This window comes from Bufo bufo, chromosome 6, assembly GCF_905171765.1.
Source record: "Bufo bufo chromosome 6, aBufBuf1.1, whole genome shotgun sequence".
NCBI classification, from domain to species: domain Eukaryota; kingdom Metazoa; phylum Chordata; class Amphibia; order Anura; family Bufonidae; genus Bufo; species Bufo bufo.
The window spans coordinates 166,116,392-166,140,501 of NC_053394.1; the positions used below are offsets into that span (position 1 = coordinate 166,116,392).

General features: G+C 44.4%; 1 protein-coding gene across 3 annotated transcripts; it reads right to left on the reverse strand.

Annotated features, from left to right (window-relative positions):
- Positions 1-359: 359 nt before the first annotated feature.
- Positions 360-22,946, reverse strand: LOC121004094 (oocyte zinc finger protein XlCOF8.4-like). 3 transcript variants are annotated; one of them, XM_040436182.1, is made up of 5 exons: positions 22,846-22,946; positions 10,292-10,415; positions 9,998-10,204; positions 9,787-9,910; positions 360-3,338 (listed from the first exon to the last, which is right to left on the reverse strand). In XM_040436182.1, exons 2-5 carry the CDS (start codon positions 10,388-10,390, stop codon positions 952-954), a joined length of 2,817 nt encoding a protein of 938 aa, XP_040292116.1. In that variant the 5' UTR covers positions 10,391-10,415; positions 22,846-22,946; the 3' UTR covers positions 360-951. The 3 variants fall into 3 exon arrangements, with proteins under 3 accessions (XP_040292116.1, XP_040292117.1, XP_040292118.1); XM_040436183.1 differs by lacking the exons at positions 10,292-10,415; positions 22,846-22,946 and adding an exon at positions 3,527-3,596 and having other exon boundaries at positions 9,998-10,138; XM_040436184.1 differs by lacking the exons at positions 9,998-10,204; positions 10,292-10,415; positions 22,846-22,946 and adding an exon at positions 3,527-3,596 and having other exon boundaries at positions 9,787-9,987.
- Positions 22,947-24,110: the final 1,164 nt, after the last annotated feature.

Genomic DNA, 24,110 nt, shown 5'->3' on the forward strand with positions numbered 1-24,110 from the left:
TTGACGTGCCTTAAAGAGGCTGTCTCACTTCAGCAAATAGCATTTATTATGTAGAGGAAGTTAATACGAGGCACTCACAAATGTATAGTTATCATCCATATTGCTTCCTTTGCTGGCTGGATTGTTTTACCATCACATTATCCACTGCTCAATTCCATGGTTACAGACCACCCTGTAATCTATCGGTGGTGGTCGTGCTTGCACACTATAGGAAAAAGCACCAGCCTATGTGCGCTCCCGCGGTCCTGGCCACCAGAGAGGCTAGCACTTTTTCTTATAGTGTGCAAGCATGACCACCACTGATGGATTGCAGGGTGGTTGTAACCATGGAAACAAGCAGTGTATAATTTGATGGAAAAATGAATCAAGCCAGCAAAGGAGGCAATATGGATAATAACAATGCATTAGTAAGTGCCTTGTATTAACTTTGTCTACATAATACATGTAATTTGCTGAAGTGAGACAACCCCTTTAAGATAGTGGTTTCTGAAACTTTTCTCACTTTCTGAACATTCAAATTGTTTAAAGGGAATCTGTCCGAATATACATGTAAATGAAGCCAACCCACTTTGTAGATTTACCCCTGAATACAATGGACTTTCTCAAATCCTGATCAGTGGTCCTATTTCTGAGAAAAACACGGACTCCATCTGACCAGCAATCTCCAGCCCTGCACTGCGTATGCGCAAAACATGTAGCTACGAGATTTCAGGGACAGGCACAATTACATCTACACTTCCTGTCCCTGTTGAAGTGGAGGGGGTGCAACCGGCAGGGAAAATGAGCGGAGCCTCATATAATACAAATGTGTTTTTTGGAATTGGGACCACCATTCAGGAAGGGAGCAAGTACATTGTATTCAGGGGAAGGCAAACATCTACAAAGTGGGTTAACTCCTTTAAACCCTGCATGGAACGTAATGCTTTGTCTGACTTGGGCATTCATATGGTTTCACAGTTCTTCAGAGAAGTCTTCCATGTGAGTCTTTTTATGAATATAGAGTTCATAATAGATACTGAAACTTTTGCCGCATTCATGACACTGGAATGGTTTTTCTCCATTGTGGTTACTTTGTTCTGTGTGAGTCTTTTTATGAATAAAGAGTTCATAGTAGATACTGAAACATTTGCCGCATTCAGGACACTGGAATGGTTTCTCTCCTTTGTGATCTTTTTCAGGAGTAAAATCTGCTTTATTGTCGGAACGTGTCCTACACACAGAACATAGATAATTTGTTTCCCCGTTATGTTTTGCCCAATCCAATAGTTGAAAGTCGTCCAAATTTTTTTTGCCACAATCTGAACACTGAAAGGACTTATGTTTTGCGTGCATTTTTAGGTGGGCATCAAGTTGGACCTTTCTTAGAAAATACTGTCCACATTCTGAACATTGGGGAGTTTTCTTCTTAGAATGAGTCCTTGAGTATTTTGTAAGATTGGAAATGTCACCAAATGTCTGACTTGCTTCAGGTTTTCCCACTAAACTAGAACGATTTCTGAAAGACAACCTTGTCTCCATATCATGTTTAAAACGATAAGAAGTGCTCGCAACACATTCCTGGCTCTGGAAGTTCTCATATTTGTTGCTTGTGCGATCTGGTTTAGCATGATCTACATCAACTAAGTGAGCCAGTACTATAACCTTCACAGGTGATGGGGGGTTTTCTGTTTTTACATCTGGATTACCTAAAGCTGGTGATTGTTGTACAGATATGTTATCCTTAACACAAGTGGATGGAAAGCTTTGTGTATGGTCTTTAGCGTTACAAAGATCAGTCTCTTTAAAGAATCCAAAGTGACAAGTGACTGGTACTTCATTTTGTTGGGCAAATTTGGTTTTGCCTCGACATGAAACTGGTTGCGGTTGTTTAACATGTGTAGGTTGATATTGTGTATAGTAACTGTATACGTTTATGAAGTCTCGTACATCATATGGTACTGTTTTCTCCTTAATATGTGTAGTTGGATTTGGTTGTGTGTGATCTGTGTGTGTACTTCTACCATCACACGAGACTGGTTCCTTTTTAACATAAGTAGCTGGATGTTGCACACGATATCTCTGTGTATAAATATTAGGACTGGTAATGTTTATTGCATTTTCTGAGTCATTTTCCATTTGAATATAAGCATACTGGTGTTCCTGACTATGATTTGTTAGTATATATTTGTTGGGGCCATCACTTGAGACTGGTTCCTCCTTAATATGAGGGGACAGATATTGTAAATGGTCCATGGGTGGATAACAGTTGGGTTCCGTGAGTTCTTCATCACATGACACTGGTTCTTCCTTGATATGTATAGTTGGATATTGTTGTGCATGAGCTGTGGGTGTATAATTGTTGGGTTCTGTGAGATCTTCATCACATGAGACTGGTTCATCTTTATTATGAAGAGATGGATATTGTAAATGGTCTGTGGGTGTACAAATGTTGGGTTCTGTGAAATCTTCATCACACGAGACTGGTTCCTCCTTAATAGTTGTAGTTGGATATTGTTGTGCATGCTCTGTGGGTGGATGAGTGTTGGGTTCTGTGAGACCTTCATCACATGAGACTAGTTCCTCCTTAATATAAGGAGACGGATTGCGTTGTATAGGATCTGTGGTTGTATAAAAATTAAGGTCTGTAAGCTTTTCTTTATTACATGAGAATGCTCTTTCCGTAATATGTATAGTTGAATAATGCTCATTATCATCTGTGTATGAATAAATGTTTGGGTCTGTGAGGACTTGTCCATCATATGATGCTGGTTTCTCCTTAATATAAGAAGATGGATAATGTTGCGTAGGATCTTTGGATGTACCAGAGTCTGCAAGGTTTTCTTCATCACATGAGACTGGTTCATCCATGATATGTGTAGATGGATATTGTTCATTATCATTTGTAGATGTATTAATGTTGATGTCTGTATGGGTTCCTCCATCAGATGAGGCTGGTTTCTCTTGAATATAAGGAGATGGGTCATATTGTGTGGGATTTGTTAGTGTATAAATATCAGGATCTGTAAGGTTTTCTTCATCACAAGAGACTAGTTCCTCCATAATATGTGTAGATGGATGTTGTTTGGTATCATCAGTGGTTGTATAAATGTTGGTATCTATGAGGGTTCCTCCATTACATGAGACTTGTTTCTCAATAACTTGAGTAGATGAATATTGTGCTTGATCTTTGGGTACATAATTGCTAATGTATGTTAAGCTTCCCCCATCACATGAAACTTCAATTAAATCATTTTTGGCCTTCTTGGAATCGTTTCTTAAATGGCTCCAACTGGAATGATTTAATTGCCTGGGGAAATAAGAATCTTGCCCATGTGAGGATGCATTGTCATGAAGGTGACCTGTAAAATATAAATTAAATCATCTTTTAATTCCCATTCTGTATAATAAATCCTTTGATGATTGATAAGAACCACCAAGAACCAAGCTGTTACATGTTTACAAGCCATGACCAGACTAAAGATTCTCTAAATGGTCTCTTAAGAATGGTTTGTCATCCAAACAGGTGGAAAACAATAATTGCTCTTACCGGTAATTGTTTTTCTTGAAACCCATGACGGCACCCCTGCGACCAGGACCTCCCATCCAGGACAGGAAACCTGAAGAGATAAAATGGTTCACACCCCCACCACACCTCAGTGATTATAATAAATCAAACTCCGGAGGCGTGCCAACCACTAAGCAAGAAGGATTAAAAGGACAGAACACAACATGAATAGTGGAAAGAGGAGAATCCATCCGGTAGTTCCTCCAAATTTCCAAGGAAAAGAGGCTCTATCTAAATATATTCACTCTCTTTTTTTTAAATTAGGGAGGGAAACTTTTGGGGTGCCGTCATGGGTTTAAAGAAAAACAATTACAGCTAAGAGCAATTATTGTTTCCCCCTCACCCATGACGGCACCCATGCGAGACTAAACTATAAAATCAGACAAAAATTAGGGGGGGGGGGGGGGGCGGGGGGACTACAGCTTGTAGCACTTTCCTCCCAAAGGTCGCATCTGAGTCAAGATGCAGCCTGTAATGTCTGAAAAAAGTATGGGGAGAGCTCCAGGTAGCGGCTCTAAATATCTAAACCAGAGAAGCATCTGCCCTCTCTGCCCAAGAGGTCGCAATGGCCCTGGTAGAATGAGCCCCAAACCCCCTTGGAGGGGGCAGACTAAGGGAAGAATAGGCAAGAGAAATAGAATTATTTACCCATCTAGCAATAACGCTAGTGGAAACCTTGCGGCCCCTACACTTTCCCTGAAACTGGATTAGGAGATTTTCATCTATCCTCCAAGGAGAAGTGGAATCTAGGTAAAAAAGCAGACACCTCCTAACATCTAGGCAATGACATTTTTCTTCTGACAGATTAGCTGGAATTGGGCAAAAGGAGGGAAGAACCACATCCTGACTTCTGTGAAAATCTGAGACCACCTTCGGCTAGAAAGATGGAATTGGTCTGATGAGAACTTTATCCTCCAAAAAAGTGGTATAAGGAGGGAAAGCAGAAAACGCTTTAATCTCAGAAACCCGTCTAGCAGAGCTTATTGCTAAAAGGAAGGCCATTTTAAAAGGAGAGCATTTGAACCATTAAATGAGATTTCTATTAAAACGGCTTCTGAGATAGGGCCAAAGGAACCGTATTCAAATCCCAGGGATGAGAAGTTGGTCTTAAGGAAGGATGTAACCTAGAGGTTGCTGACAAGAATCTTTTAATCCACAGATGATCAGCTAACCTATAATCAAAAAAATTACTTAGGGCAGCTACCTGAACTTTTAGTGTGGAAGCTTTAAGATTCCTATCTAGCCCTGCTTGCAAAAAATCTAGGATTCTTGGCATTTAAAGAGATTTACAGGAATCTGGGCTGTGACCTAGGAATGTAGAAAAAATATTCAAAATTTTAATATGATTTTCAGAGGTAACTGCCTTTCTACTTTTTAGCAAGGTGGAAACCACCTTGTCCAACAATCCCCTTCCTGACCAGATCTCCCTTTCAAAATCCATGCTGAAAGCTGAAGAACTTTTAGGCTGGGATAAACTAGCGGACCCTGGTAAAGAAGGTCCTCTCTCAATGGTAGGGTCCACGGAGGCTGTACTGCCAACCTCAGAAGATTCGAATAGCAGGACCTCTTGGGCCAATTTGGAGCAATCAGGATAACCGAGGCATTCTCTCTCTCTATTTTCTTCAATACTTGTGGGATGAGGCAAATTTGAGGGAAGGTGTACCCTAATTCTTGGATCCAATTCTGAGCTAACCCATCCACTGCTGATGGGCTGTCCAAATGATGGGAGAAAAATTTCTCTACCTTCCTGTTGGCTCTTGAGGCGAAAAGGTCCACTGTAGGAAGACCATACCTTTGGACTGTCTGTAAAAAAAAACAACTTTTGTTTAGACACCATTCGCCCTGTTTTATGGAAACTCGACTGAGGAAGTCCTCTATAATATTCTCCTTCCCCTTCAGATGTACCGCTGCAAGGAAAAGCATTCTTCTCTCTGCTATACAAAATATATCCTGGCATAGATGTAGGAGGGAAGAGACTTTCGTTCCTCCTTGACGGTTTATGTAGGCCACCACTGTTGAGTTGTCCGAATATAACACAATCTTTCTGTTTATTATTTCCGGAAGCGCCACCATAAGTGCCCTCTTATTAAATTAGAGGATGCTTTTCGCATATTCAGATTCCACCTCCCTTGCCAGTATCCGTTTTGGGAGTGGGCTCCCCAACCCCAAGGGCTGGCATCTGTGGTAATTATGGTCTGGTCTGGAAATGTCCATGGCACTCCTGCTGATAGATTTTTTGGTATCATCCACCACAACAGGGAGTGTCTTGCCTTTGAGGAAAGGTGGAATTTTTGATCCAAAGAATACGGGGGGTCGTCCCAGAATCTTAGGATGTCTGCTTGAAGATCTCTGGAGTGGATCTGTGCATAAGGTACTGCTGGGATTGCTGATATCATATGCCTCAGCACCGCAATCGCTTCTCTGAAAGTACAGCGGTAGGACAGGAAGACTGACCATATTTGCTCCATAATCGCCTCTCTCCTTTGAAGTGGAAGAAAACTTTTTTGTAAACAAGAGTCCAACTGAATTCCCCAAAAAAACACAAACTTGAGAAGGAATCAGATTTGATTTTTTCCAATTTATTATTTATCCTAGGTTTTCTAAAGTGGAGCAGAGGAATTTCATATCTTTTTCTAGTCCCTCTTTTGACAGAGAGATTATCAAAAAGTCATCCAGATAGGGCACCAGAGTAATTTCTGACTGTCTTAAAAAGGCTTCTAATTCTGCTACCACTTTGGTGAAGACTCTTGGAGCCTGTGCTACACCAAAGGGAAGCGCCCTGTACTGGAGATGCAGCAACTTCCCCTGAACCCAAACTGCTGTTCTTAAAAACTTTTGGGAGGAGGAATGGATTGGGACGTGGTAATACGTGTTCTGCAGATCCAGGCTTGCCATCCATCAATTCTGGAAGAGGAGGCTCACAGTTGTTTTTATCGTCTCCATTCGAAATTTCTTGTAGACCAGAAATTTGTTCAGTTTCTTCAGATTTAAAATAACCCTAAACATACCATTTGGTTTCTTCACCAAAAAGTCCCTCTGTCTTGGGAACTGAACAAACTACTCCCTTGTCTAAGAGGGAAAAAATCTACGCTTCCAAAGCTTTCCTTTTTTCCTGATTTTTGTGGCGAACTGTCTGAGTGAAAAAAAAAAAATTGACGAGAACGGAACTCCAGCCGAAATCCGTTTTCTGTTACACTTAGGATCCATTTGTTCTGAGAAATGGACCCCCAGGCTGGAAAGAACTGAGACAGTCTTCCGCCCACCTGACTTCTGGCGTCATTGGGATTTGTCTTTTGATCTGTTTTCCTTGGTTTTAAACCAAAACAACCCAGATCTTTTAGGAAATTTTTCGCTCTCACTTCTATTATTTTGCCTACCCCTGCTGCTCTGGCAGAAAAACGGACCACATCAGTAGAAGCGTCTGCAAGGAAGTCTGCTGTCTTGAGGAAAGTTGGGAGGGAGGATAGTAAGTCCTCTCTAGGGGTTTTGTCTCTGATAGGGGATTCTAGTTGACCTAACCACAGCCTTAATGATCTGGAGACGCAGGAGGCGGCAATGGCCGGCCTGAGACTTGTAGAGGCACATTCCCAAGTACGCTTAAGATAAACATCAGATCTTTTATCTAAAGGCTCTCCTAAACAGGCCAAATCATCAAACGGAACAGACGATTTTTTTGGCTAGAGGAGCATCTACAACAGGAGCTCTGTCCCATACGCCCGCCACTGACTCTTCAAATGGATATTTTCTTTTAACAGAATTCGGTATAAAAAAAATTCTGTCAGGGTTTTTCCATTCTTTCCTCGCTGAATCCTCATCTGAAGACATAAAATCAGACGATAACTCCTGACCTGATTCTAGGTCTTTGTCTCCACCAGAAAGATCAGAATCAGAGTCCATGTTATAGGTACGCCCTTCTGGTAATTTCGGACGGCCCCGACTGAAGGACTTAATAGAGGACTTCACTTCAGATCGTACTAAGGCCTTATTGGTTTTAGATAAGCTATGGGATTCTTCCATAACTTATCTATGCAAGCTTGACATAGTGGTTTAGCATATGCAGCTGACAACGCTACTCTACATCTTCCACATTCCTTATGTTGAGTTTTGCCGTAAGTGTTTGTGGTACCTAAAAAAAAAAAAAAAAAAAAAAAGCAAAACACCCAAAATTATTAAAGGGATTCTGTCACCAGGATTGACGATATGTAGATATTTATATGTGCCCATTAGTCTTCATGCAGTGTTTACAATGTTTGCCTCTGTTTATGCTCTGTGTGCCTTATATTCTTATAAAAAGCGATCTTATTCATATGTAAATCACCTCTGTCAGGAGCCCAAGGGGTTGTCCCACGATCTCCTGGAGCCCAGCACCGCCCATCGAACCGGAGCCCAGCACCGCCTACCACTTAATTTATTCACTGCACTATCCTGACGTCATGTAATCTCTGCTCCATAGTCTCGCGCAGGCGCAATGGACACTGTAGTCTGCGCCCGTGCGGACTACTGGCACCGGCTTCAACTTGTCCACTGCGCATGTTGCGGCTCCCTGCGCACTCCGATCGGACCGGAAAAGACTCTTTCTCTGCGCAAGTCGGTCCTAGGTGGAGGAATCTTCTGGCAGCAATCGCTCCTTTGACAATTTTGACGACTTGCGCAGAGAAATAAAGTATTTTCCGGTCCGATCGGGGTGCACAGGGAGTCGGCGCATGCGCAGTGGACAAGTTGAAGCCGGTGCCAGTAGTCTGCACGGGCGCAGACTACAGTGTCCACTGCGCCTGCGCGAGACTACGGAGCAGAGATTACATGACGTCAGGATAGTGCAGTGAATAAATTAAGTTGTAGGCGGTGCTGGGCTCCAGGAGATCGTGGGACAACTCCTTGGGCTCCTGACAGAGGTGATTTTTTACATATGAATAAGATCGCTTTTTATAAGAATATAAGGCACACAGAGCATAAACAGAGGGATCATTGTAAACACTGCATGACTAATGGGCACATATAAATATCTACATATTGTTAATCCTGGTGATAGAATCCCTTTAATAGAGGATCAATCTCACCCAAAGTGAAGAGTCAAGCTTCCCCACTCCTCAGGTCCAATACCGGGCTTGTGGACCTCGAGGGTTCCAAGGTATCGACACGTCCAGCATCACCTGGTTCCGACATCTTAGTGGAGACTCCAGATCCTGCACAGCACTGTGCAAGCCCCTCCCCTTACTGTTAGCACCACCGGCAGAGTTTTAATGCCCCAGAAGAAGCCACCCCGGCGCGCATGCACAGAGCGCATTGGGAGAACTCTCCGCCATCTTAGAAGTGGGCCGCCGCACTACCATGGACCGGGAGCCGCCTGAACACGGCCACAGCGGCTCCCCAATGAGGCTTTGGGAAGAGGCAGGAGCAGGACAGGCTGAGGCGACGGCTCCCACCGGAGACTTACGCCGCCAGGGGTAGGTCCCGTTACGGTGTTGTAGACCCAGACCTCCCCCAGCCCTCCGAGGTGAGAACCTAAAAAGAAAAAGGGAACTCCTCAGGTATCTCATATCCGGAGGACAGGAAACCTGAACTGAGGTTTGGTGGGGGTGTGAACCATTTTATCTCTTCATGTTTCCTGTCCCGGATGGGAGGTCCTAGTTGCATAGGTGCCGTCATGGGTAAGGGGAAAATAAATATGGAGAAATCAAAGGTTCCTTTAGCTCTATTGTCAAGTACCTGACATCTTGTTTTTCTTTTGTATTCACTGTTGTAACTTAGGGGACCTGAATGAATTCCAAGGGCTCTATTATACTGCCCGGTGTTTAGGCAGGACGAGCACTGATCGCCTATAAACATGTTGATCTGCGCTTGTTTGCATCGGCCTATTATACAGTCTGGGGCACAGTTAGGGTTATCAGCAATATAATCCTGATAACACAGGGAGATGTGCTGCCGATAATCGAGCATCTTTCATTCTGATTAAAGATGCAAATCAGCCGACAAACGATCTTGCTCATTTATCTGTTGATCAGAGGCATGATTATACAGCCCAGTTATTGGGAATGTGCATTCCTATGAATGCTTGTTCCCGATAACTGGGCCGAATATCGTCCTGTCTAATAGGGCTTTCAGTTCTTTAGAGGGCCAACTCTTCTAGGAATGACAGTTACTTGGAAGACTCGAGCGTCTTTGAGACAAATCGCATGTATTTATCCTGTACTGTAAACTTCTGAAGAGATTATCATATTACACTGATAAATGCAGCTCCTTACCTGGTGATGTGAGGGGCTGGTGGTCATCCATGATGACGTCCTTGTACATGTCCTTGTGTCCTTCTATGTATTCCCACTCTTCCATAGAGAAATGCACAGAGATATCCTTACACCTTATACGAACCTGACACATACAATGATCCAGAGGTCATCCAGACAAATTATCCCATGTCTTACTATATAATTATCCAGCATTCCCAGCAGAGCTCACCTCTCCAGCCAGCAGCTCAATTATTTTGTTGGTGAGTTCAAGGATCTTCTCAGAATGTTTTTTCTCATTGCTCTCATGGGTCACTGATTGAGATGGAGGCTCCTCCATGATGGGTAGACTCTGGGTATTGCTCCATTCTCCCGATATATTTGGATAGCTGCTAGAGATTACACACTCTCCAAATTTGTTCTTCACTATAATGTAATCCTGTGTATAGAGAATGGCACCCATTAAATATATATATATACATACACACACACATCCTGGACAGTGCATGCTCCCAGAATCCCTCACCTCTCCAGTTAGCAGGTGGATGATCTCCAGGGTGATATTCAATATAACTTCGGTCACCTCACTCCTGACCTCCATTCTGGTCACACTTGTCACCGTCATGAAGTAGAGAAACAGAGAATGTTTACTAAAAAGTATAAAAGTATGAATTAGTGGGGTACTACTGTGCCAAGTTTATAACAGTGACTCATGCTGTATAATAAATGTAGTGCATGGGTAGACACTTTTGGTTGACCTACTTTGCTTTAGGAAACCCTAAACCAGCAAACTAGACACGGAAGTGTGCAGTTAATGACATTTATTCTACTAATTCACCATTTCAGTGTGGTACAATTTAGAATTTATCAGAATTGTGAAGTCCACATCAACTTCGTCCCCGACAGGTGGTGCTAATATTAGGCCACATGAACATTGCACTGGCTGAAGCCATTAGGGTTGCACCCAGTATCAAAGTCTTGATACTTTTTCAATACTTTGATACCCAGTTCAATATGATACCAGGATTGGTGCTTTTTCGATACTGAGCTCTACTTAGGGTAATTTCACACCTGCAGTAGAGGATTCCAGCAGGCAGTTCCGTTGACGGCAATCCGGACGCAAACTGAGGGCATTTGTCAGACGGATCCGGATGCGGATCCGTCTGACAAATGCATTGAAATACCGGATCAGTCTCTCCGGTGTCATCCGGAAAAACGGATCCGGTATTCATTTTTTTTGCATTTTTAAAGGTCTACGCATGCGCAGACCAGAAAGCCGGATCCGTTTTGCTGGAACACTTAATGCCGGATCCAGCACTAATACACTTTAATGTCAATTATTGCCGAATCCGGCATTCCGGCAAGTGTTCAGTATTTTTGGCCGGAGAGAAAACTGCAGCATGCTGCGTAAGAGGGACTGATGCATTAGGATAAAACTGATCAGTTTTTTTCCAGTATTGACCTGTGACGGAACTCAATACCGGAAAACAAAAATGTGTGAAAGCACCCTAATGCGCTGCTTAGTATCAGTCCCTATTAGAGAACATGGAGCGCGCAAAGCGAGAAGGAGGTAGAGCGTCCCACCCTCTCCACTGTGACAAGGCCGGCCTCTGTCACCAATGAAAAAGCTGAAGGGCCTGATGGGGAAGTGTCAGGGAGGGGAGAGAATAGGAGGGGGCAAGGGAGAGGAAAACTCACTGCATCCTCGTGGTGCTGGAAGCTGATAAATTAAAGGACCTGTGATGATGTCACTAATAATATCCACTTGTTACTGGTCACATGGTAATGACATCATCAATGGTCCTATTACTACTCAGAATCCTGGAAGATCTTGCTGCAGGAGGTTTCCTGCAGTTTTTTCGATATCTTCTTCATTCTGTATGCCTGTATTAATGTGAGGCACGTGGTGACATTAATAGTAACAGTGACCCCATCATGTCCTCATATAATGGGCAAAATGGGGTTAATGACGATGTCACTTACTATTAATATGAGGCACGTGGAGGTTAAAAAATAAACAACACCATGTGCCTCACATTAACCCTTTAACACAATTGCGGTACATGTAGGGCATTATGGGCAGGGAATTGTATGGAGCGGGCTGCTGTAGTGAGCCTGATCCATAAACGGCAGGTGCCAGAGCTGTTAATACCGCAGACACCCAACCGCAACGACCGGGATCGGAAATCACGCTGAAACTGGTCAATTAACTCCTCAGATGCCGCGATCATGGCATCTGTGAGGTAAAGCAGAGGGATAACAAAAATATTAAAAGTTTTAAAATGACCCCCTTTCCCAATTTTACATATAAAAAATATAAACACCAAAAAAACATCAGGCATCATCTGCGTCTGAAAATGTCAACCATTAAAATATTTAAAAAAATGCTCCTGTGCGGTAAACGGCATAACAGAAAAAAACGATAAAAACATGCAATTCGCAATCTTTTTTTGTCACTGTCCCACCCAAAAAGTTGGTGATCCAAAGTTATATGTACGCCAAAAATGGTTTCAATAAAAACTACAGTTTGTCCCGCAAAAAAACAAGCTCTCATACAGATGTGTAGACCAAAAAAAAGTTATGGCTTTCAGAAAATGGCGATGCAAAGAAAATGTTGATTTTTTTTTTTTTGCGTGGTATTGAGTATCGCAATACTTTTTCTTGGTATCAAAATCAAATCAAAATTTTGGTATCATGACAACTCTAGGAGCCAGGCTCCCGCTGTAACGGCCAAGATTAGAGACATCTCCGATCCTAACTATTTAACCCCCTCGTTGCCATGGGCTATTAGCCTAATGCCAATTAACTACATTGTGATGTCCTAAAAAGTGGAATTATTTAGTAAAAGTAGTAAAAATAAAAACCCACACACGTACACGGTATTGCAGCATTTGTCATAGACATATGATAAAGACATGTTATTTAAAACATCGGTGAACAAACTAAAAAAAATGCAAAAAATAACTGAATAGATTTTTTTGCCAAAGGCCCCCCCCCCCACAAATAATAACACCCAGCTCACACCTGAGCGTTTTACAGCGCGTTCCTACGCGCTGTAAAACGCTCAACAAGGAGAAACCAATGCTTCCCTATGGGAATGGTTCTCACCTGGGCGTTTTACAGCACGTACGATAGCGCTGTAAAACGCCCGACGCTCAAACAAGTACTTGAGCGTTTTTTTGGGCGTTTGTCGCGCGTTCCCGTACATAGACTTTCGGGAACGCGCGACAATGTGTGTTCGCTTGTCTCTGTATGCGCGCTTGTAAACGCCCGTACAATCGCGCATACAGAGCGCTCCTTTCAGAACGCTCAGGTGTGTACCCAGGGTAAATGTTAGGCCTCATGTACAGCAACGTATTTTGTTTCCACTAGGGATGTCCCGATACGAGTACTTGTGCAAATGTCGCCAATACCACGGCCGATACCTCATTGCCGTGCAGCGGGTCCCGTGTCCCAGATCAGCGGTGGCGTGTCCCGTCTTCTCTTCCGGGGGCGGCGGGGTGTCCAATCTTCACTTCCGGGGGGCGGCGGCGCTGCTCCCAGCCGATCAGCGTGGGGACGGCAGCGTGTCCCAGCTGATCGGCGTGGGGGCGGGACTTCTGTGTGGCGCCTCCCAAGTCCCATGCGGTTGCCTAGCAATGGGAGGAAGTTAAAGCCACTTGCTCCAAGTACTCTGGTGCATCTGCATGGGAAGGATTACAGCAGGCCAGGTGGGTATGGTGCATGAAATGGAGAAGAAATTCAGTTAATTTCTCTCCATTTCATGTTAAAACAGACAAACCGTGAATAATAAAATAAGGTGGGGGGGGGGGGGGAAATGGGCATATATATGCCCATTTATTAACCCTTGTACAAAGGAAAAGTAAAGCAGTTGTCCATACCAACCAAATTCCAGCTTTAATTTTTTTCATTGCTATCAGCAACTGCGCCGCTGTTTCTTTGTACAAGGTTTTATAAATCTCCCCTATGACTAAGGCCTCCTGCACACGACCGTTGTGTGCACCCGTGGCCGTTGTGCCGTTTTCAGGTTTTTTTTCGCGGACGCAATGACTTTCAATGGGTCCGTGGAAAAATCGGAAAATGCACTGTTTTGCAGCCGCAACCGTGATCCGTGTTTCCTGTCCGTCAAAAAAATATGACCTGTCCTATTTTTTTGACGGACAACGGTTCATGGACCCATTCAAGTCAATGGGTCCGTGAAAGAACACGGATGCACACAAGATTGGCGTCCGTGATCCGTAGGTTACTTTCATACAGACGGATCCGAAGATCCGTCTGCATAAAAGCTTTTTCAGAGATGAAATCCGACAGTATATTCTAACACAGAGGCGTTCCCATGGTGATGGGGATGCTTCTAGTTAGAATATACTACGAACTGTGTACATGACTGCCCCCTGCTGCCTGGCAGCACCCGATCTCTTACAGGGGGCTGTGATCCGCACAATTAACCTCTCAGGTGCTGCACCTGAGGGGATAATTGTGCATATCATAGCCCCCTATAAGAGATCAGGGGCTGCCAGGCAGCAGGGGGCAGACCCCCCTCCCTCCCCAGTTTTAATTTCATTGGTGGCCAGTGCGGCCCCCCCTCCCTCCCTTTATTGTATTATCATTGGTGGCCAGTGTGCGGCCTCCCCCGACCCCCCCTCCCTCCCTTTATTGTATTATCATTGGTGGCCAGTGTGCGGCCCCCCCTCCCTTTATTGTATTATCATTGGTGGCCAGTGTGCGGCCTCCCCCGGCCCCCCTCCCTCCCTCTATTGTATTATCATTGGTGGCCAGTGTGCGGCCCCCCCCGGCCCCCCCTCTATTGTGTTAATATCATTGGTGGCCAGTGTGCGACCTCCCTTCTCCCCCCCCCCGATCATTGGTGGCAGCGGAGAGTTCCGATCGGAGTCCCAGTTTAATCGCTGGGGCTCCGATCGGTAACCATGGCAACCAGGACGCTACTGCAGGCCTGGTTGCCATGGTTACTTAGCAATATTACAATAATATTAGAAGCATCATACTTACCTGCTGCGCTGTCTGTGACCGGCCGGGAGCTCCTCCTACTGGTAAGTGACAGATCATTAAGCAATGCGCCGCATAGACCTGTCACTTACCAGTAGGAGGAGCTCCCGGCCACCAATGATATTAACACAATAGAGGGGGGGCCGGGAGGGGGGGGGCGCACACTGGCCACCAATGATATTAATACAATAGAGGGGGGGCTGAGGGGCGCACACTGGCCAACAATGATAATACAATAGAGGGAGGGAGGGGGGGCCGGGGGAGGCCGCACACTGGCCACCAATGATAATACAATAGAGGGAGGGAGGGGGGGCCGGGGGAGGCCGCACACTGGCCACCAATGATAATACAATAGAGGGAGGGGAAGCCGGGGGGGGGGGCCGCACACTGGCCACCAATGATATTCAAACTGGGGAGGGAGGGGGGTCTGCCCCCTGCTCCCTCGCAGCCCCTGATCCCTTACAGGGGGCTATGATACGCACAATTAACCCCTTCAGGTGCGGCACCTGAGGGGTTAATTGTGCTGATCACAGCCCCCTGTAAGAGATCGGGTGCTGCCAGGCAGCAGGGGGCAGTCATGTACACAGTTCGTAGTATATTCTAACTTGAAGCGTCCCCATCACCATGGGAACGCCTCTGTGTTAGAATATACTGTCGGATATGAGTTTCACGATGTAACTCAAATCCGATGGTATATTCTAACATAGAGGCATTCCCATGGTGATGGGGACGCTTCAAGTTAAAATATACCATCGGATTGGAGAAAACTCCGATCCTATGGTATATTAACTCCTGACTTTACATTGAAAGTCAATGGGGGACGGATCAGTTTGCAATTGCACCATATTGTGTCAACGTCAAACGGATCCGTCCCCATTGACTTGCATTGTAAGTCAGGACGGATCCGTTTGGCTCCGCACGGCCAGGCGGACACCAAAACGACCTTTTTTTTCATGTCCGTGGATCCTCCAAAAATCAAGGAAGACCCACGGACGAAAAAACGGTCACGGATCACGGAAAAACGGAACCCGTTTTTGCGGACCGCAAAAAAAACCGGTCGTGTGCAGGAGGCCTAAATTAAATTGGAATTTGCTGTAAAAACATTACACACCATAATTGGTATCAGTGAGTACTTAAAGGGGTTCTGCACTTTCATTTAACTGATGATCTATCCTCTGGATAGATCATCAGCTTCTGATCGGCGGGGGTCCGACACCCGGGACCCCCGCCGATCAGCTGTTTGAGAAGCGCCGTGGCCTTCTCACTGACGTCACGAATAGTATCAACTAGAGTGGGAGCGGCTAAGCTCCATTCACAAGTGAACAGAGTTTAGCCGCGCCCACGCTAGTTGATACTAGTTGTGACATCAGTGGGCCGGCGGTAAACAGTTAGAAGGCCGCGGCGCTGCTGGAGCGCCGCTGCCTTCTCAAACAGCTGATCGGAGGGGGTACCGGGTGTCGGATATCCAGAGGATAGATCATCAGTTAAAATAAAGTGCAGAACCCCTTTAAATAAAAGTATCAGTACTCGTACTCTGTCTTAAAAAAATGGTATCGGGACATCCCTAGTTTCCACGTCCGCTCCGTTTTTTTTTTTGCGGATAGGATGCGACCTATTCATTTCTATGGAGCTGTTCAAAAATCTGGAGTCAACCGCTTTTTTTCCGCGTCCGTTGTTCCATTCCGCCCAAAAAATAGAGCATGTTCTATTCTTGTCCGTTTTGTGGACAAGGATAGGCATATACAATGGATCCGCAAAAAAAAAAACTGATGCCATACGGACGTCATTTTTTTTTTTTTACGGATCCGCAATTTGCGGACCGCAAAACACATACGGTCGTGATCATGTAGCCTTAATCAATAAGTCTCATATACCCCAAAATGGTACCAATGAAAACTACTAATAAATTAAGCAAAAACAAAGCCCACATTTGGCAACGTTATTGGAAAAATAAATAAGCTATTGTTCTTGGAACGAGGTGACATCATTTTTTTTTCTGTACGAGACGAGCTATTATTGTGCAAAGATAGTAATAAATATGGTATTGCTATAATCATACTGAGGGCTCATTCAGACGGCCGAATGCTGTCCGCAAAAATGCGGATCAGTTTTTTTGCGGAAAGTTCAGCATACGGTTGTATTATCTTTAACATACCCAAGACGAATCCGTCATGAACTCCATTGAAAGTCAATGGGGGACGGATCCATTTTCTATTCTGTCATATAGTGTCAGTGTAAAACGTCCCCATTGACTTGCATTGTGGGTCATGACGGGTCAGTCTTGCTCCACACGCCATGACGGAAAGAAAACCGCAGCATATTGCGGTTTGCTCTCCGGTATAAGAATGCAGCCAAACGGAACGGAATACATTTTGGAGCACTCCGTTCTCTTCCCCAATGAATGGGGATAAAACGGAAGCGTTTTCCGGTATTGAGACCCTATGACGGATCAAAATACCGTAAAATAGAAACGCTAGTGTGAAAGTAGCCTTAGTAATTGTCCGGGGAGCAATGAGCGCTTCTGCCTGTACTGCTGCCGCCCATTCATAAAATGAGTACTCCGTACACCGCTCAGCTATCAGCGGTGTAGGGAAAACCGAGTTTTAAGCGCACAGCGAATGGTGCGCTTTAGGGATGCAAAAGTACAGTAGAAATAGAAAATTAATAAAGTATATTAGAAAAATTAGGGACAACCTATTAAAAATTATTATAAAAAGGTTAGTTACTCTTTAACCACTTAAGGACCACAGGTTTATACCCCCTAGTGACCAGGCCCTTTTTTACAAATCGGCACTCCACAACTTTAACGGTTTATTGCTCGGTCATGCAACTTACCACCCAAATGAATTTTACCTCCTTTTCTTCTCACTAATAGAGCTTTCATTTGCTGGTATTTCATTGCTGCTGACATTTTAACTTTGTTATTAATCGAAATTTATCGAAATGTTTGCAAAAAAATGAAATTTTTCACTTTCAGTTGTAATTTTTTTTTTTAAAAACTACATTTCTATATACATTTTTCTCAAAATTTATTGTTCTACATGTCTTTGATTATAGCGTTTACAAACTATGGTACAAAAATGTGATTTTCCGCTTTTTGAAGCAGCTCTGACTTTCTGAGCACCTGTCATGTTTCCTGAGGTTCACCATGGTAAAAGATCATGTGACGTACCATGTGATGACCAGAGTGACGTCATCCCAGGTCCTTAAACTATAGTTAATGCTCTCCACAGGTCCTAGACAGTAAAAGAGTCAGACGGAGATGCCCGGCATCGCGAGCAAGTGGATTAAGGTGAGTTAAATGATTTTTTTTTTTTTTTTAACCCCCTCCAGCCCTGTTTTACTTAGCATTCTGTATTCAGAATGCTATTATTTTCCCTTATAACCATGTTATAAGGGAGAATAATACTATTTACAGAACACCGATCCCAAGCCCGAACTTCTGTGAAGAAGTTCGGGTTTGGGTACCAAACACGCACGATTTTTCTCACGCGAGTGCAAAACGCATTACAATGTATTGCACTCGCGCGGAAAAATCGCGGGTGTTCCCGCAACGCACCCGCGCATTTTTCAGCAACGCCCGTGTGAAAGAGGCCTAAGGGCTGTTTCACACGAGCGGATGCCGTGAGTGGCATCCGCTCCGTGAAAGAGTGCCAAGACCCGATGCAGACTGCAGAGGCACGGAGCATTAACATGACTGATAATGCTCCGTGCCTCTCTGTGATCTCTTTACTACGAAATCACAGTGACAACTGTGATTTCGTAGTAAAGAGATCACAGAGAGGCACGGAGCATTATCAGTCATGTTAATGCTCCGTGCCTCTGCAGTCTGCATCGGGTCTTGGCACTCTTTCACGGAGCGGATGCCACGCACGGCATCCGCTCGTGTGAAACAGCCCTAAAGGTGCTCTTTGGAATGTGGGCCCCTTTGCCCACCTAGGCTGCAAAAAAGTGTCACACATGTGGTATCGCCGTACTCAGGAGGTATTTCGTGATGGACATAGTGAGTTCATGGAAGTTTTTATTTTTTGTCACAAGTTAGTGGAATATGAGACTTTGTAAGAAAAAATAAAATCATTTTCCGCTAACTTGTGCCAAAAAACAAAATATTCTAGGAACTCGCCATGCCCCTCACGGAATACCTTGGGGTGTCTTCTTTCCAAAATGGGGTCACATGTGGGGTATTTATACTGCCCTGGCATTTTAGGAGACCTAAAGCGTGAGAAGTAGTCTGGAATCCAAATGTCTAAAAATGCCCTCCTAAAAGGTACTCCTTGGAATTTGGGCCCCTTTATGCATCTTGGCTTCAAAAAAGTGTCACACATGTGGTATCGCCGTACTCAGGAGAAGTAGGGCAATGTGTTTTGGGGTGTATTTTTACATATACCCATGCTGGGTGAGAGAAATCTCTCTCTAAAAGTCAACTTTTCCCATTTTTAAATACAAAGTTGTCATTTTAGAGAGATATTTCTCTCACCCAGCATGGGTATATGTAAAAAGACACCCCAAAACACATTGCCCTACTTCTCCTGAGCACGGCGATACCACATGTGTGACACTTTTTTGCAGCCAAGGTGCGTAAAGGGGCCCAAATTCCAAGGAGTACCTTTTAGGAGGGCATTTTTAGACATTTGGATTCCAGACTTTTTCTCACGCTTTAGGTCTCCTAAAATGCCAAGGCAGTATAAATAGCCCACATGTGACCCCATTTTGGAAAGAAGACACCCCAAGGTATTCCGTGAGGGGCATGGCGAGTTCCTAGAATATTTTGTTTTTTGGCACAAGTTAGCGGAAAATGATGATTTTTTTTTTTCTTACAAAGTCTCATATTCCACTAACTTGTGACAAAAAATTAAATTTTACATGAACTCGCCATGCCCCTCACGGAATACCTTGGGGTGTCTTCTTTCCAAAATGGGGTCACTTGTGGGGTATTTATACTGCCCTGGCATTTTAGGGGCCCTAAAGCGTGAGAAGAAGTCTGGAATCTAAATGTCTAAAAAATTTTACGCATTTGGATTCCGTGAGGGGTATGGTGAATTCATGTGAGATTTTATTTTTTGTCACAAATTAGTGGAATATGAGACTTTGTAAGAAAAAAAAATAAAAAATCAATTTCCGCTAACTTGTGCCAAAAAAAAAAAAAAATCTTCTATGAACTCACCATGCCCCTCAAAAGTGATGTTTATAGCACCGCAACGATTTTACGGTGTTTTTGCAGTGATCAGAAAAAAAAAATATTCCTGTCACTGCGGTGGGGCGGACTGAACGCAAGTGTGCGCACAAGATCAGGCCTGATCGGGCGAACACTGCGTTTTTTTGTAGAGCCTATAGAACATGTCCTATTCTTGTCCGCAATTGCGGAAAAGAAAAGGCATTTTCTATATAGTTCTGGCAATGTGCGGATTCGCAAAATGCGGAAAGCACATTGCCGATGTCTGTGTTTTGCGGATCCGCGGTGTCCGTGTTTTGCAGATCCGTGGATCCGCAAAACACATACGGACGTCTGAATGTAGCCTTACAGGGGGGTGATCAATGACAGGGGGGTGATCAGGGAGTCTATATGTGGTGATCACCCCCCTGTAAAGCTCCATTTACACGCCCGTATGTGTTTTGCAGATCCGCGGATCCATGGATCCGCAAAACACATACGGACGTCTGAATGGAGCCTTACAGGGGGGTGATCAATGACAGGGGATGATCACCCCATATAGACTCCCTGATCACCCCCCTGTCATTGATCACCCCCCTGTAAGGCTCCATTCAGACGTCCGTATGTGTTTTGTGGATCTGCGGATCCGCAAAACACATACGGACGTCTGAATGGAGCCTTACAGGGGGGTGATCAGTGACAGGGGGGTGATCAGGGAGTCTATATGGGGTAATCAGGGGATAATAAGTGACAGGGGGGGTGTAGTGTAGTGGTGTTTGGTGCTACTTTACAGAGCTGCCTGTGTCCTCTGATGGTCGATCCAAGCAAAAGGGACCACCAGAGGACCAGGTAGCAGGTATATTAGACGCTGTTATCAAAACAGCGTCTAATATACCTTTTAGGGGTTAAAAAAATCGCATCTACAGCCTGCCAGCGAACGATCGCCTCTGGTAGGCTGTAGATCAGCTCGTTTACCTCCGGTTCCTGTGAAAAACGCGCTCCTGTGTGCGTTCACAGGAAATCACGGCTCACGCGAGATGACGCCTATTGGCGTTAGTGTGACCTGGCAGCGCCGCAGCAATCACGCCTTTCGGCGTTAGCGAGACGGGAGGTAGTTAAAGATAAGGTTTATCAGATGACCGGCACAAAGTGACAGTGAAAGTACCAGTCACACAGCTAGGAAAACAGTTAACCCTTTGTGACAAAACAGCTCAATATTTTTAATAAAGGTCAATTGAAAAAATATTTTTTTGCCAAATACGAGTAACATGCAATCGTAAAAAAAAATTGTCTACGGAGGTGTACATAGCTTTTAAGTCAATGAGTGATGGAGATGGAACTCATTCCATTAGTATCTATCATTCAATCCATTTCTTTCTGTTCTTCCGACAGAACAGAGCAACGGAAAAGTCAACGCAGGTGTGAATGTCCGTGTTCTCCACGTAGAGCACACGTACCCATAAATTTTTATGTGTGTATTCACACATCAGTGAAAAACCATGGATACATGCATTATTTTGGTTTCTGATGCAGACCAAACATATATTTTTAACCCCTTCCTGACGCAGTGATTTTCCGTTTTTGCGTTTTCATTTTTCCCTCCCAAAGGCATAATTTTTTTATTTTCCGTTAACATAGCTGTATGAGGACTTGTTTTTTGCGGGACAAGTTGTACTTTCTAATGCTACCAGGGCATAACTATCAGATCGGTGGGGGTCCTACCGCTGGGACCCCGACTGATCAGGAGAAAGGAGGCCCGTACCCAGAGGAGCCCCCTGAAATGGACTGAGCAGCTCGTTGGAAATGTGTGTCCGCCTCCAAAGCGGAATGGAGACGGATCGGAGGCAAACTGATGCATTCTCAGCGGATCCTTTTCCATTCAGAATGCATTAGGGCCAAACTGATCCGTTTTGGACCGCTTGTGAGAGCCCTGAACGGATCTCACAAAAGGAAAGCCAAAACGCCATTCTGAAAGTAGCCTAAGCTGTGCAGATTGTCAGGCACATTCTGCCCATGTAAAGGTGCCGCTGTCTATGCACATCCATGACGGATCCGCACCAAACGTGAGTGTGAATCTAGCCTAAGTCCACCTTTAGGCTTATGTTCATAGGGTGGATTTTGATCACAGATTTCAGCCCAGATTCTGCACCGAAAACAATGGGGCATCCTAACCGAAACTGCCTCCCACTGTTGTCAATCGGAGTCCACGCAACTGTTCATGCGGCCACTAATTATTGTCGCGTGGTTTTCCAGAATGTGGCTAAAATCACAAGTGGATCTGCCGCATTCAAACTGAGAAACTCTGACAAATCCACAGTGGAAAATGTGCAGTAGAAAATCCTCGTGGCCTTACCTTATATGTATGCAGAGAGCAAGCGCTGGTTGTCAGGGCAAATATATATTGGGTTATTAGGCAGAGATGTATTCTATACAGCACAGTGCTGGTCATTACAGGCCAGTGTATACTGTACAGCAGCAGCATATACTATATGGCATGTTGTGGAGCACTACACAGAAGTATATTGCGGGTTATTACACAGCACACCTTACAATGGCTTCTTACACAGCAGCATATACTATATGGCATATTGTGAAATATTATACAGTGACATATTGGACAGATTATACCTGGTTATTACACAGGGTGGTATACTAAACGCATATACTATATGGCATATTGTGGTTATAGACAGCATTGTGTACTATACACAGTTTAATATTTGACATATTACATATAATATACAATATGAGTTATTACACAATGGCATCTTCTAATCTATATGGCCCTATAGCAGACCATTACACAGTGGCATATACTTCATAGCTATGGCTTACAGTTTATTACAGAAGTTATAATTTAGTATATGCCCGGTTATTAACATGGCAAGGTACACTGGCCAGTATACTACAGGTTACTGTACCTTCCGTTATCATTCCGTTCAGTCTTTTACCCCCGTGAATGTGAAAATATAACACGGAAGTAACAATTAGATGGCGCAGAGAATTCTGGGAGCTGTCATGTGATCTTTGGCACTGTCAGTTGAGAGGGGCGGTTTTTGTGTTCTATCAATGGCTTCAATGAAATGGCGTCTGCTGTAATAACAGCCCCCTGAAAGCATAGAGGGATCCTTTCACCTCAGGTGTACCCTGGTATTATGGAGGCTGTGTCTCTGTGACTTCCCTGCCTTTATTCCTACTGCTCTTTTCTACGATACACGGTGTTATGTTTGCATATTGCTCTCCCTAGTGGTCGAAAAATGCTAGTGCAGGGCTACAGCAAAATGGCTGCCACCACTAGTATGGTACAGTGTATATACAGTGAGGACAGTATACATAAAATAGATACAATGAAGATAACCGTACTTTGCGGAGAGGAGCACCTCTAATGGCTATGCATGAGGCACTGGGACCCCCTTGACATGACAGGAGTTGAGCACGAGTCCCTTTATGTGAAAGAAGACCCCTATGCTGCAAGTTACATCCTCCGATTTTTTTTTATGGTTTTCACACTGGCGTTTGGTGCAGATCCGTCATGGATCCGCACAGACGGATCAGTTCACAACAGATCCGTTTGTATTATCTTTAACATAGCCAAGACGTCTTGAACACCATTGAAAGTCAATAGAGGACGGATCTGTTTGCTATTGTGCCAGATTGTGTCATAGAAAACCGTCCCCATTGACTTACATTGTGTGCCAGGACGGATCCGTTTGGCTCAGTTTCGTTAGACGGACACCAAAACGCGGCAGGCAGCGTTTTGGTGTCCTCCTCCAGATCGGAATGGACACTGATCGGAGGCAAACTGATGCATTCTGAGCAGATACGTTTCCATTCAGAATGCAGTAGGGCAAAACTGATCCGTTTTGGACCGCTTGTGAGAGGCCTGAACGGATCTCACAAACGGAAAGCCAAAACGCCAGTGTGAAAGTAGCCTAACCTTTTATTTTTCAGAGCTCCTTTGGAAAATGAAAGGTGGAATCTAATTGGTTGCTATGGGCAACTAAAAAGTTTACGTTTACACCCATTTTAAAAAAATCTGTGGATGTAACTTGCAACATAGGGTCTTCTTAACCACCTCCGGACCGCCTAACGCAGGATCGCGTTCCGGAGGTGGCAGCCCTGCGCAGAGTCACGCATATATGCGTCATCTCGCGATGGCCGAGATTTCCTGTGAACGCACACAGGC

Bases quoted from the DNA above. Each gene is read 5' to 3' on its own strand.
- LOC121004094 (XM_040436182.1), bottom strand. From the start codon at position 10,390: ATGACGGTGACAAGTGTGACCAGAATGGAGGTCAGGAGTGAGGTGACC. The intron at 9,911-9,997 runs GTGAGCTCTGCT...TGTATGTGTCAG, and splicing joins TTGAGCTGCTGGCTGGAGAG to GTTCGTATAAGGTGTAAGGA. The intron at 3,339-9,786 runs GTAAGGAGCTGC...TATATTTTACAG, and splicing joins CCAGCCCCTCACATCACCAG to GTCACCTTCATGACAATGCA.